The 14,755-nt window shown below is 43.9% G+C and overlaps 1 protein-coding gene across 6 annotated transcripts in view; it reads right to left on the minus strand.

The window, feature by feature from the left end:
• GLT1D1 (glycosyltransferase 1 domain containing 1) overlaps positions 1–10,983 on the minus strand; it is a 170,684-nt gene extending 159,701 nt beyond the window's left edge. The window contains exon 1 of one of the 6 annotated variants that reach the window (XR_012895997.1): positions 10,703–10,983. Coding sequence is in view for 5 of the 6 variants with exons in the window: in XM_075898463.1 (XP_075754578.1) it covers positions 10,703–10,770 (68 nt within the window). In the remaining variant the exon portion in view is untranslated. The remainder of the gene's footprint in view (positions 1–10,702) is intronic. The other 5 variants (XM_075898463.1, XM_075898460.1, XM_075898461.1 and 2 more) reach the window with 5 other exon arrangements.
• Positions 10,984–14,755: the final 3,772 nt, after the last annotated feature.

Genomic DNA, 14,755 nt, shown 5'->3' on the forward strand with positions numbered 1-14,755 from the left:
AGTATGTGCAAACATGGATGTGATTAAAGCAAGCAGTATATTTCCTTGAGCACATAAAATCTATATATTCAAGCACAGTGCTGCAAAGGCTTATGTATGTGCTTAACTTAACACACTGAGAATTCCAATTCATAAAGTTAAAATGTATGAGGCTCTAGGCCTTTAAAACCTGATTAAATAATAAGTACAATAATTAAAATAACTGTCCTTACCTGGCAGTGTCAATGTAGAATTGTTTAATCTAAACTGGCAGCTAACACTACTAAACAGCCGAATATATTTCTAGCTAATACTGCTTACACATTATCCAGATTAGATGTTTTTATGGGGTCCTTTACACCACTGCTATGAATAGCGATTATTATAATTGAGACAAGACATTCCTAATACATTTAAAAGGCTAAAGTGTAGCTAATACCCAGCTGGCGCCCAGTTCCCCGCTACTCCACTGCCTCCCCATGGAGATGGTGCTGGGAAGAGAGCCAGCTTTTAAGATGGTTCTCCCAAGCAGTCGCTCCTGCTCCCCCACTTGCTGCCTCTCTGATAGAGGCAGCAAGAAGGGGAGGGGCGACTAATAGAGACACTAGTTTACTATCCAGTATGCATATGCTTATCAGATAGTTGACTAGTCGCTTACATCCCTATGGGAGATCAGAGAAAGTTGCATCAATCTAACTTAATGTATTAATTTAAACTGATATTTTTAAACTGGTAGCAAGCCTATGTGGACACTTTTATTTCAGTTTAGCCATTTTTAATTTTGAAAAAGATTATCCAAACAGCTTTTATAATAAGTTTAAAAGATGACTCAAGTTGTATTAGTGCAGCTACTGCAGATAGACAAGTCCTGAACTGTTAGAAGGGCTGAAGATTTACATTTTTCCAAGGCTATAGATAATATTTGGAAGGCTAGCTTAAAGCTGTGTAATTTATAAGGCAGAAAAATAATGCTACATAGGAGAGAGAAGAGTAGAATACTCTGGCAATGGTTGGGTTGTTTTATCTGTTCCCAGTTGTATATCGTTTTTTATACAATTGAATGCTTTGTTAGAAAAAAAGTGGAAATTGAAAAGGATAATATAAATAGACACAGAAATCACAGTACACAAATTCAAAAAAACTGTGTTGAGTATGCAGATATAGAATAGGGGTAGCAAGATAAGTCTTGCATCCCATCCACCCAGCCACCGGCTCTGGGCCACATACTACGCGCCCAGGACCTTTAAGCACCCGGCAACCCTGTGGCTTTCTGCTCTGGAAAGAGAAGGAGGCTGTGTGTGATCTCCCCGCCCACAACCCTATCCTCAGCTTCTGATATAGAACTTCTGTCACACACAGTTATAGCCATTTTATTGTAATATTTTACCATTCATCATTCTATTAAATCATACAAAACTTTAACTTTCTACTGCTTTGGATCTTTCTTTATGTCCCTTTTGTTCCACTCCAAGTACTGGAGGCTAGTAGACTTGTTACAAATCTATCTTCTAGAAGCCTGACAGCCATTTGGAGTCCCAACTACATAAGACTGAATAGGAAGTAAATTAAGAATCTGGAAGGAAAATTCTTGGAAAACAAACTCAATGGACTATTTTTGCGTGAAGAATGGAGCATGTTAGTAGACCATTGCACTGTTAGGGCTTAAGTTTGCAAATACAAATTATAACAATGGTGAGTTATTGTCCAGATCTGAAAATACAAAAAGCAAGGGATGACTTCAGGACACAAGCAGACAAAGCCACTATGAGATAAAGTTTTATTTTTATGTCCCTTCCCCCCGCCCCCAAAAATATATATATAAGAGCTCACAATTATGAAACGTCACTAGTTTCCAGCACAGGATCTGATCCAAGGGATAAATATAAGTGGACTACAGTAGAATACCTATCATTCGACCTAAACGGAACCGACACATGGTCGGATTAGTGAATAAGTCATATGATACGGACGGTACTGTAGAGAGCAACAGAACAGCTGATGCCACTCCTGCCGGGACGAAGCATCCCCGGCAGAGCAGCATCAGCTGTTCCGTTGCTCTCTAGGAGCAGCTGCTGCCGCTCCTGCTGGGATGCTTCCAGGCAGGAGCGGCAGCAGCTGCTCCAAGAGAGCAAGGGAACAGCTGATGCCGCTCCTGCGGGAGACGTCCCCGGCAGGAGCGGCATCAGCTGTTCCCTTGCTCTCTAGGAGAAGCTGCTGCTGCTCCTGCCTGGAAGCGTCCCAGCAGTAGCAGAAGCATCTCCTAGAGAGCAAGGGAACAGCTGATGCCACTCCTGCGGAGACGTCCCCGGCTCTCTAGGAGAAGCTGCTGCCGCTCGTAGAGAGCAACCGGGCAGCAAGCGGGGCCGTTCTCCCAGCCTGCGCTGTATCCAACCCTGCAGCTCCTGGGACAAAGTCCCCAGGAGCTGCAGGGTCGGATAAAGTGGAGTGTCAGATTCCCAGATGTCGGTTAATCCGGACTCCGCTATACTTGGAAATAGTGATCATAATGTAGTAGAATTTAACATCCCTGTGGTGGGAAAAACAGTTCAGCAGTCCAACACTGTGGCATTTAATTTCAGAAAGGGGGACAACACAAAAATTAGGAGGTTAGTTAAACAGAAATTAAGAGATACAGTGACAGAAGTAAAATCCCTGCATATTAGAGACCCAACTTAAACATATAACCCAAATTTAAAAAAAACACAGTAAGAGAACCACCATGGCTTAACAACCAAGTAAAAAAAAAGCAGTGAAATACAAAAAGGCATTGTTAAAAAAAATGGAAGATAAATCCTAGTGAGGAAAATAAAAAGGAGCATAAACTCTGTCAAATTAAGTGTAAAAGTAAAATAAAAAAAACCTAAAAGGAGTTTGAAGAACAGCAAGCCAAAAAAAATTAAAAAGTAATAGCAAACTGTTGTTTAAGTATATTAGAAGCAAGAAGCCTGCTAAACAACCAGTAGGACCACTGGACAATAGAGATGCCAAAGGAGCAATCAAAGACAATGTCACTGCGGAGAAACTAAATTAATTCTTTGCGTACATCTTCACAACTAAGGATGTTAGGGAGATTCCCAAATCTGAGCCATTCTTTTTAGGTGACAAATCTGAGGAATTGTCCAGATTGAGGTATCATTAGAGGAGGTTTTGGAACAAACTGATAAACTTAACAGTAACAAGTCACTGTGGCATGGCCAAGTGTTCTGAAAGAACTCAAATGAGAAACTGCAGGGCTGTGTCTACATTAGTGCGATCTTGCACCAATGCGGCTTCTTTTGCGCAAAAACATGCTGCCTGTCTACACTAGCAGGGAGTTCTTGCTCAAGAACACTGATGTTCTAATGTGTGAAATCAGTGTTTCTTGCGCAAGAACTATGATGCCCCCACTCAGGAATAAGCCCTCTTGAGCAACTGTTCTTGCACAAGAGGCCAGTGTAGGCAGGCAATGTTAATTTCTTGCACAACAAAGCCCGATGGCTAAAATGGCCATCGGAGCTTTCTTGTGCAAGAGAGTGTCTACACTGGCACGGATGCTCTTGTGCAAAAGCACATCTCTTGCGCAATGGCACATGCCAGTGTAGACACTCTAGTATTTGGGCAAGATCATGCCAATGTAGACGTAGCCCAGAACTATTAACTGTGGTTTGTAACCTATCCTTTAAATCAGCTTCCGTACCTAATGACTGGAAGATAGCTGATGGGACACTAATATTTAAAAAGGATTCTAGAGGTGATCCTGACAATTACAGATCCATAAGTCTAACACCAGTACCAGGCAAATTAGTTGAAACAATAGTAAAGAATAAAATTGTCAGACACATGGATGAACGTAATTTGTTGGCGGCAAGTCAACATGGCGTCTATAAAAGGAAATCATCCTTTACTAACCTACTAGAGTTCTTTGAGAAGCTCAACAAACATGTGGACAAGGGGAATCCAGCAGATACAGTGTACTTAGATTTCCAAAGAGCCTTTGACAAGGTCCCTTACCAAAGGCTCTTAAATAAAGTAAGTTGTTATGGGACAAGAGGGAAGGTCCTCTCATGTACTGGTAACTAATTAAAAGACTGGAAAGAAGGGTAGGACTAAATCAGCCATGGCCAACCTGTGGCTCACAAGCCGCATGTGGCTCTCAACCCCTGGGTGTGGCTCACAACAACCCCTCCACCCCCGTGGCTCACAACAACCCCTCCACTCCCGTGGCTCATAAAGCCGCCCCCATGCACCTGAAAACGGCCCTCTTCTCCCAGCTCCCTGTGCTCACTGGTGCAAGAGAGCCATCCGGCATAGCCATTAAAGATGGAGTTTTAAAGATCGTGCCAGCCGGTGGAACCTGATGTGGCCAAAAAGCCTCGAAATGCATTTTCTTAAAGGGGCAATCCTTTTTTTCTTTGACAACTTTGCCCCGGCTCTTCGCACTGCATCCACTGATATCTTGGCTCTTTGCCAAGAATGGGTTGGCCACCCCAGGACTAAATGGTAAGTTTTCAGAATGAAGAGAGCTAAATTGTGGGGTCCCCAAGGGTCTGTCCTGAGACCAATCCTATTCAACTTATTTAAAAATGCTCTGGAAAAAGGGGTAAACAGTGAGGCGGCAAAATTTTCAGATGATACTAAATTGCTTAAGATAGTTAAGGCCAAAGTAGACTGCGAACAGCTTCAAAAAGATCTCACCAAACTCAGTGACTGGGCAACAAAAAGGCAAATGAAACGTAATGTTGGTAAATGTAAAGTAATGCACATTGGAAAAAATAATCCCAACTATACATACATTATGATGAGGACCAATCTAGGTATGACTACTCAAGAAAGAGATCTTAGAGTCATTGTGGATAGTTCTCTGAAAGCATAAGAATGTTAAATAGTGATTAATTTACTTGTCAAGTAGTTGATGGAATTTCTAGTCGATAGGCACTTCCCTCTGGGGCACTTGTATATTTCAAAGAAGGAATGCAGAACACCACGCGCAGCCTGGGGCCAGCAGGAAGTGCCGCTGATTCTGGGCGGCATGTGGGCGTGCCAGCTTTGAAATGTACAACAGTCCTCAGCGGGGGCTCTGGTGCATTTCAAAGTGAAAGCGCACTCATGGAACCCAGGGTCAGCGGGGGGAGGAAGGGAGAAGGGGTTGGGCTCCATGTTGCAGTGCCTATTTCAAATACCACACGGAACCTGGGGTCAGCTGGGGACTCCCCAGCTGATCTTGGGCTCCGCACGGCATTTCAGCAGAACCCGGGATCAGCTGGGGACTCTCCAGCCAACTGTGGGTTCCACGCGGCATTTCCCCAGAACTCAGGGTCTGCTGGGGACTCCCCAGCTGATCCTGGGTTCCATGGAAATGCTGAATGGAGCCCAGGATCAGCTGGGGAGTTCCCAGGGGACCCAAGGCTCCAAGTGGCTCTGCCGCTTTGAAACGCTGCCTCGGGTTTCACAGAGGTAGCCCCACACAACTGATTCTGGAATCAGGCTGTGCGGTGCTGCCCTTTGAAGTACCCCGTTACCTGTCCCCCTTTGCTGCCTCTATCTGATAGAGGCAGCAAGGGGGTGGGGAGATTGACTAGTCAACTGACTATCATATAAGCATTTGCTTACTGGATCGCTGACTAGTTGACTAGCCTTTAACATCCTTATGAGAACACCCACTCAATGTACAGTGGCTGTCAAAAAAAAGCAAATAGAATGTCAGGAATCATTAAAAAGGTTTAGAGAATAAGACAGAAAATATCTTATTGCCTCTATAAAAAACCATGGTACGCCCACATTTTGAATACTGTGTACAGATGTGATCACCTCATGTCAAAAAAAGATATATTGGCATTGGAAAGGGTTCAGAAAAGGGAAACAAAAATGATTAGGGGCTTGGAATGGTTCTCTGAAAGCCCATTGGAATGGGTCCCATATGAAGAGAGATTTAAAAGACTGACTTTTCAGCTTAGAAAAGAGAAAACTAAGGGGGAATACGGTAGAAGTCTACAAAATGAGTGATGCTGAGTAAGTCACTTAACCACTGGTATGGAAAAAAAGAATAAAGAAAAGTTATTTACTTGTTCCCGTAACATAAGTACTAGAAGTCACCAAACGAAATTATTAGATAGCAGGTTTAAAGCAAACAACAGTAAGTTTTTCTGCACACAATGCACGGTTGGCCTGTGGAAATCCTTGCCAAAGGAGGGTGTGTGAAGACCAGGACTTTAACAAAGATTCAAAAAAGAACCAGATAAATTCATGGAGGTCAGGTCCATCAATGCCTATTAGCCAGGATGAGTAGGAACAGTGTGTTTAGCCTCTGTCAGAGGCTGGGATTAGGTGATGGGAGAGGTATTGCATGAAGAATCCCTGTTATGTTCACTGATTCTGGGGCATTTGGCATTGGTCACTGTCGGCAGACAAGATACAGATACCTTTGGTCTGACCCAGTATGGCCATTCTTATGTTCTTAATCATAATGCATTTTTCTCCTATATTTTATAGAAAAGTACTAGGTAAATGGTAACATCAACACTACTTCAATAATAATATGTACAGGCAGTCCTCGGGTTACATGGATCCGACTTACATCGGATCCCTACTTACAAACGGGGTGAGGCAACCCCGCACTAGCTGCTTTTCCCCCTAGCAGACCAGGGAGATGCGAAGCTAGCGCCCCACCCAGCAGACCAGGGAGACGCGGAGCGGCTTTTCTCAGCAGACACCTCAGCTTGAGAATAAAGGACTGAGGGAAGTGAGGTGTGGGAGAATAAAACTGAGCTCTGGAGAAATGTTTGGCTAGAGTTTCCCCTACAATATGTACCAGTTCCGACTTACATACAAATTCAACTTAAGAACAAACCTACAGTCCCTATCTTGTACGTAACCCGGGGACTGCCTGTATTTGTATAGCGCCATTAGTCTAAAGATTTCATAGTACTTTACATTAATTAAGGAAGTTTCATACTGCTCAGAAAAGGTATATACTAGAATTTGTCTACATTGGGGAAAAGACCAGAATAGCTATTTTGCTTTAAATTACATCATGTGTCATCTGAGATAAGTTCTCTGTGTAGACAAGCCCTTATCAATCTGATTTTACAAGTGGGGATAAACAGAGGCATACAAAGTGGTTAAGCGACTTACTCAGCATCACTCAATGTAGAAGAGTTAGGAAAATAACCTACAAATTCTGACTCTTATTGCCCTGCATTGTCATTACTAGCTTTAAGGTACTGTGACATACAAGATACAGATAAAGATATTCCTTTTGTGGAGTGTTAACTTTATAAAAACACTATGTAGCACTCATCTCATTAGCCTGACATTGCCCAAGTCTCCGTGATTTAGAAGATGCCTTGTTTCTTTTGTGACTTATTTGGAGGTGACAGGGGGCCGCCCCTCCTTCGGGGCGGGCTGCCCGCCTCCTGGGCATAGTTCGGACTTCTCCGGTCTAGTTTCAAAGTACGCTGCCCCTGTATTAGGGGAACTATGGCCCCTGGCCCAGTCTGAAAGTACGCTGCTCCTCTATTAGGGGATCTACGGCCCGGCCCGCTGGCCTAGTCTGAAAGTACGCAGGCCCTGAGACCTAGTCCTTTAGGCAAACCCCTTCTCACTGGGGGTCAGGGAAGGAGGGGTAGAGGCGCCTGGGCCCTTCCTTTCCACTGGGCCCTATCAGTGGCGGGCAGCTCCCACCACTGGCTCGGCGGGGGTTCCTTCCTGAACGCGCAGAGCCCTCCGGGGCCTTTCCGGCTCCCTGCCCTGGTCACTTCCTATCCCCTTCCCCTGGTCAGCAGCATCCCACCTGTTGGCATTAGCCCGATGCCTGCAGCACCTTCTGACTCAGCATCTGGGGTCACAGTGGCAGGTCCGGTGCCTGGGTCCCGGGTGGCTGGCTGGCAGCTCCGACACTGGGGCCGAGCCTGGCTTGGGCCTGCCGACCCCCTCTCTGGCTGACGGGTCGGCGGCTCTGCAAGTTGGGTCCGGCGGCTGTCCGCCCAACTGAATAGGACTGCAGTCCTTTACACCTGGGGCCTCCTGGGAGCATGCCGAGTAGGGCTACGTGGGCATGGCCCTCTCTGCCCCCTGAGCCAGGTGATTTCCTGGGGCTGGATGTGGGGCGGAGCCACCCTGTCACAGGCGGATGTTTACAGACCCAATCTCTATCAATGAAGGAATTCCTCAGGACTTGAGAAAAGCCCTGATTAGAAAATATATTTGTGAGGGGGTAAGATATCACAGACGTCCCGTACGGATTGCTCCCCAGTGTGCTGATTATGCCACTGACACCTACCTTCTTGCTTTCTCAGGCTCTGCACCACCCTGTCCTGTTCAGCCAGCTCCTCTATTCTCCCTCAGACAAGGTACAGAGTTGCAATTACCATCCTCCTAATAAGCAATGCAGATACTGAACCAATTCAGCTCTGTCACAATGCAGTTCTAGAGTACAGCCCCCAGGTAATTAACCCCCAAAAGGGATCAAAACCCCTGTAAAAAATAAATCTGGATTTCTCTGTGTAAAACTTTACACAAGGAAAACTCATGAGGATGTTTGCCTCTTATCAATGAAAGAAAGATATGTACACTGGAGATATCCCGCAGATAACTTTTACACTGAGTTTGATAGTAAACAAAGGTAGTTTTATTATGGATGTAAAACATCATGTAGAACTGTAACTGCTAGAAATCCCAGTAGTTACATGTGCTGCAGACTCTGTAGTATAAAGTTTATAATGCAGAACCCACAGTGAAACCTCCCAGGGGATAGGACTGGCAAGGCATACTGGGCCTGCTCCCAGGTAGGCTTCACTACAGGCTCTGCAGCCAGCTTTCAGGGAGTGGGGCCAGCAGCCCCTTTCAGCCCAGCTCCCAGGGAGCCAGCATATAACCTGAGGTGGGAAAGCCAGGGGGCCCAACACTGCCAGGGGCTGCTGTGCCTGGCTGGAGCAGCCGTTGCCTGCAGTGAGCCCCACAGGACTATAGAAATCCCCTGGCCAGTGTGGGCAGGGAGCCACACTAATCCCTACAGGTTAACCGAAATCAGTAAGCCACACCCATTAACCAGTTAACCTTTTATTTCCCTAGTTTTTATTAAGTACAAACAGTAGGATTTATACTCCGGTCATCTGAAGAAGTGGATTTTTCCCACAAAAGCTCATGATACCATCTACATGTTTTGTTAATCTTTAAGGTGCTACCAGACTATTTATTGTTTTTTAAGTTTTTCCTGTTACAGATTAACTCAGCTACCCCTCTGAAATAGGAGTTAAGTGGTAGCAAGTGAAAATAGATAGATCAAAGTTTTAGCAAGTTAAAATGAAAAGAAAATGCATAGCTAATGCTAGTTAACAAAAAACTTGCATTCCCCCTTCCATGGAAAAATACTTGGGTCAAAATGGAATCCCAGTACCAGGTAGTATGGTCATATGTCTTTACAAATCATTAAGTTGATCAGCAAGTCATTAAGGCTTGGGATGAGAAGGAGGCACCAGTAATGGCTCTCATGAGCACATTTAAAACTATAATCTATCTCACATTTCATATTTCTAACTTCTCATTCAAGAATGATATGTGTACCAAAATATGATAGTTGAAACAAAATACAGGACTATGTAGCACTTTAAAGACTAACAAGATGGTTTATCAGATGATGAGCTTTCATGGGCCAGACCCACTTCCTCAGATCAAATAGTGGAAGAAAATAGTCACATATCTATGGTTGTGACTATTTTCTTCCACTATTTGATCTGAGGAAGTGGGTCTGGCCCACGAAAGCTCATCATCTGATAAACCATCTTGTTAGTCTTTAAAGTGCTACATAGTCCTGTATTTTGTTTCAGCTACACCAGACTAACACGGCTACATTTCTATCAAAATATGATAGCGAAATCCAAAACACTGTAACTTTAAAATTTATAGGTTACATGAGGTATTTTGTCCAAAGCATCTCCAAATTAAGCATTTTTATATTCATAAGTCAGTTTTCACAAAGCATGGGTGGGACTACCACAACATTATGCTGCACCCATTCTTCTCATAGTTGTTCCTGTGGAAATGGACTGAGAGTGGGAGGAACAGTGTTCCCTCCATTTTTTTCCCCCATCCCTGGGAAGAATACACTTTGTTACAGGCACCAAGGCAAGTGCAGATGTGCACAACCATTAGAAACATATGCTGCCAGCTATGGGTACTCTGCTAATCAGCTGACCAGCATTGGCCTCTCTCTTAGGTGGCCACCCAAGTGCTCAATGTACAGAAGACACTGGTGTGGGGGACAGGAGGAATAATTAATTACACACAAAGGAACCCCCCCCCCCCACACACACACACACACTCACCCATCTTTTGTGGAGCAGGAGAGAGATAGACAGGCAGAGTGCCCTCTTGCCCATGTGGATAGAAGGGAGACCAGGCACAAGGGAGATGAGTGCTTTCCCTTGCCCGAGAGCATATGAGGGAAGGCAGTGACAATACAGGGGAGACCCCCTTCCCCTTGTCCTCACAGCTGAGGAGATAGGCATAGGGAGACCCCCCTCTTTTGCAAGGGGGAAGAGGCAAACATGGGAAGATCCTCCTTGAGAAGGGGGGAGGCAAACCCCAAGGAACCGCCTGTGAACATGGGGAAGAGAAGAAGGGCGGGTCCAGGTGAGACACCCTCGTGCTCCAGTCACCGGCGAGGAGAGGAGCGAGGCAGGCAGGTCCAGGGGCCCCCACCTCACTCTGGTGCAGGGAGAGGCACGGCCGGGCGGGGGGTACTTACTGTATCCTGCCCGCGGTGGTGGCGTTCCCCGTCTGGGCTCGGAGACAGGCCAGCAGGAGCAGCCTCATAGCGGCGCGGCCCCACCTGCGGCTACGGGCGGCTACCCAGCAGGACCAGCAGCATCGCTCCGCAGCCAGCGCTCCCCGGCCGCCTACGGTCCGGCCCCACAACGGCACCCCGGCCACAGGCGCCCGGCACTAGCGTTCCGCCTCCCCTCCCCCGACTGCGGGAGGGACAGAGCGACAGGGCGGGGCAGACACGTCCTCCGGCTCCTTACAGGGCGGAGGGGGAGGCGGCCAGACAGTTCTAGTGACAGGCAGTGCTGAGCTTTAGGGGGAGGGGCCACAGAAAGACAGACACACCCCTAACTTCCTACCACCAGGAAGGACACCAGTGACAAATGTACGCAGACGATCCAGCCCTAAATTTGGGGCCACATCCTGAGGAACCCTGAAGGGGAGATAGGCATTGGATTTTCCTTAGGCTTCCCAACACTGGGCTAGCCTCTCCAGCCAGTAAAGGTTAAGAAAGAGACTCCCTGTTCCAGTCTTCAATCTCACAAAGACAGGCTTTCTCTGCACTATGTTTACATTAGTGACTTGAATTACTCCTGGCTCTTCTCTGAATCCTCTCCAGTTTCTCCACATCTTTCTTGAAATGTGCCCAGAACTAGACAAAATGCTCCAATTGATGCCTAATTAGCACAGAGTAGAGCAAAGAATTACTTCTCAAGTCTTGCTCATAACACTTCTGCTAATTTCATATTTGCTTTTTTTCTAAGTGTCACACTGTTGATTCATATTTAGCTTGTGATCCACTATGACCCCTAGATATTTCTGCAGTATTCCTTCCTAGGCAACCACTTCCCATTCTGAAACAAAAAACAGGACTATGTAGCACTTTAAAGACTAACAAGATGGTTTACTAGGTGATGAGCTTTCGTGGGCCAGACCCACTTCCTCAGATCAAATAGTGGAAGAAAATAGTCACAACCATATATACCAAAGGATACAATTAAAAAAATGAACACATATGAAAAGGACAAATCAAATTTCAGAACAGAAAGGGGATGGGAGAGTGGGAGGTAAATGTCGGTGAGCTAAAGATATTAGATGTGATAATTGGGGAAGCTATCTTTGTAATAGGTAAGATAATTAAAGTCTATTCAAACTTAGGCGTAAAGTGTCAAATTTAAGAATGAATGATAGTTCAGAGGATTCTCTTTCAAGTGTAGTCTTAAAAGGCCTTTGAAGCAGGATGCAGGTAATCAAGTCGTTGAGACGATGTCCTTTCTGGTTGAAATGGCAAGAAACTGTTTTTTCTTTGTGATCCTGTCTAATATCTGTTTTGTGGGCATTGGTCCTTTGGCGAAGTGTCTGAGACGTTTGTCCAATGTACATAGCAGATGGACACTTTCGGCACATGATAGCATAAATTATATTTCTGGATGCGCAGGAATATGTGTTCTTGATCTCACTTGGTTAGGTCCAATTATGGTATCAGCAGAGTGAATATGTGGTTCAGCTTTGTGAATATGTGGTTCACCCTCAGAACTGTCATTCATGCTTAAATTTGACACTTTACGCCTAAGTTTGAATTTGTCCTTTTCATATGTGTTCATTTTTTTAATTGTATCCTTTGGTATATATGGTTGTGACAATTTTCTTCCACTATTTGATCTGAGGAAGTGGGTCTGGCCCATGAAAGCTCATCACCTAATAAACCATCTTGTTAGTCTTTAAAGTGCTACATAGTCCTGTTTTTTGTTTCAGCTACACCAGACTAACACGGCTACATTTCTATCTCCCTTCCCATTCTGTATGTGTGAAATTGATTGTTCCTTCCTAAGTGGAGTACTTTGCATTTAACCTTATTACACTTCATCCTATTTACCTCAGACCATTTCTTCAGTGTGTACAGATCACTTTGAATTATAACCCTAGCCTCCAAATTACATGCAACCTTTCCCAGCTTGGTATCATCTGCAAACTTAGTAAGTGTACTCTCTTTGTCAATATCTACATAGTCGATGAAGATATTGACTAGATCAATACTTAAACAGAATTAGTGAGTTTAAAAGACAAATCAGCACTCCTCCCCCTCCCCCAAAGTGTGGGCTTCAAATTGTTGCATTGAAACAAGATACTTTAAAAACAACCACAAAATTAATACAAAACTGGAGGCTCCCTCCAAACAATTGAAATGTAGCAAATCTGCACATATTAACAAAGAAATGGTCCATTAGGACTATTTCATTAAAGTGAGGGGAGATTTATACATATTTTCCTTTTTATTAATTTTCTTTTCCATTGTTCTGTTTTGCACATGAAAAGAAACCAATCATTTGTCAAACAACAATCCACATAAATACTTATTTTACTATAACCTGGAATAATATTTCTGTTGTATGTGTTTTCATTTTTATATAATGATTTCATGGGTCTATGTTATCATTCAGTATGAAAACCAAATAAAAAAATCAGTAGATCCAAACTTTCCCAACAATAGAAGCATTCAGTGTATTTCCCGCAAAATACATTTCTGAATCTTTGGGAGGGAATACTAGGACAAACACTTGGGGTATGTCTAGACTACATGACTCTGTCAGCAGAGCCATGTAGATTAGTTTACTAGACATACCCAAATGAAGTGGTGATTTAAAAAATCACCGCTTCATTTAAATTAAAATGGCTGCTGCGCTGACCTGACAAACAGCTGATCGGCTCAGCACGGCAGCCATTTTAATTTAAATGAAGCAGCAATTATTTAAATTGCTGCTTCATTTGGGTATGTCTAGTAAACTAATCTATATGGCTCTGGTGACAGAGCCATGTAGTCTAGACATACCCTTAGGACTTGTCTTCACTACCACATTATATCACTGTTGCTATAATGTACCTGGTGAAGATGTACTACACTGACAGAAGAATGTTCTCCTATCGATATAATTATTCCATTGAAACAAGAGTAAAAAGGAAAGAGCATAGTACAGTGTAGGAACCACTGTAAGACAATGTAATTTACGTTGTTCAGAAGAGAAGGTTTTTTATACCCCTGAGCAATGTAAGTTATATTAGCTTACGCGATAGTGTAAACAAGTCCTTAGAAATCCTAGTAAAAAATATTTTAATTCTCAAGAACTAAGCACCATTTGGAGAAGTTTGGTTTAATTTAAATGTGAATTTTCAACAAATTTGTCATACTTGAAGGAAAAATAAATCCCTTATTTCTTACAAGGTAGAAATCCTCACATAGGGGAAACAGAGTCCTAATGAGAGATGTAATCTTGAACTCTTTCAAAATGTAGTGCTCCTGAATAGTTTGTAAAATATTCTTCATTTTCAAGAATTAAGTTTTCCAAAGTGATGAAGATCAATTAGTGTAGTATATTCAGGGAAGTTGTAAGCATTTTGTATAGCTCTGCCTGTGCTTTGCTCACAAGTCTTTATTTTCTTTGGGACAACCTTGACATTCTGAGGACTGTAGAATAACTTTGCAAAATGCTGAAAACCCTGAGCTCCCTTTTATGTCAAATAATCAAACTGCAACCATTCATCCATTATAGAAAGCCTGGGATGAAATCTTGGCTCCACTGACACCAAAAAAGCTTTGCCATTGACTTCAGCAGGGCCAGGATCTCAGCAGTTTTTTTTAAAACTTCCACAGTTGCATTGCACTTTACAAGATTTGACTCTTTAGGCCCATATTACTCACAGATGCATATGATCTGAGGAGGAGGTGCAGAGTCAGAAGACATCTGTGTTTCAAAATTAAATCAGCACTTCTCACCACAGCTGCAAGGATGAGGGCAGGAGGAAGAAGGGTGTGTTATGTGTGTATTCTTCCAATTATGCTATGTCTGGTAGTTTAGCTTTCACTGTACTGTGGTTGAGTAGATTTGCAGACCTTGTTTATATTCAAAGATTTTGGATTACCCATCAGGCCCAGTTTAAAGAATTTTAGGGCACTGTCCACTGAGGATATTGTGCCCTCCTCCACCACACACCTTCCTTAAACTAGACAGAGCATGTGACAGACAAGAAAGCTGCTGCA

The sequence above is a fragment of the Pelodiscus sinensis genome, chromosome 15 (genome assembly GCF_049634645.1).
Source record: "Pelodiscus sinensis isolate JC-2024 chromosome 15, ASM4963464v1, whole genome shotgun sequence".
NCBI classification, from domain to species: Eukaryota; Metazoa; Chordata; order Testudines; family Trionychidae; genus Pelodiscus; species Pelodiscus sinensis.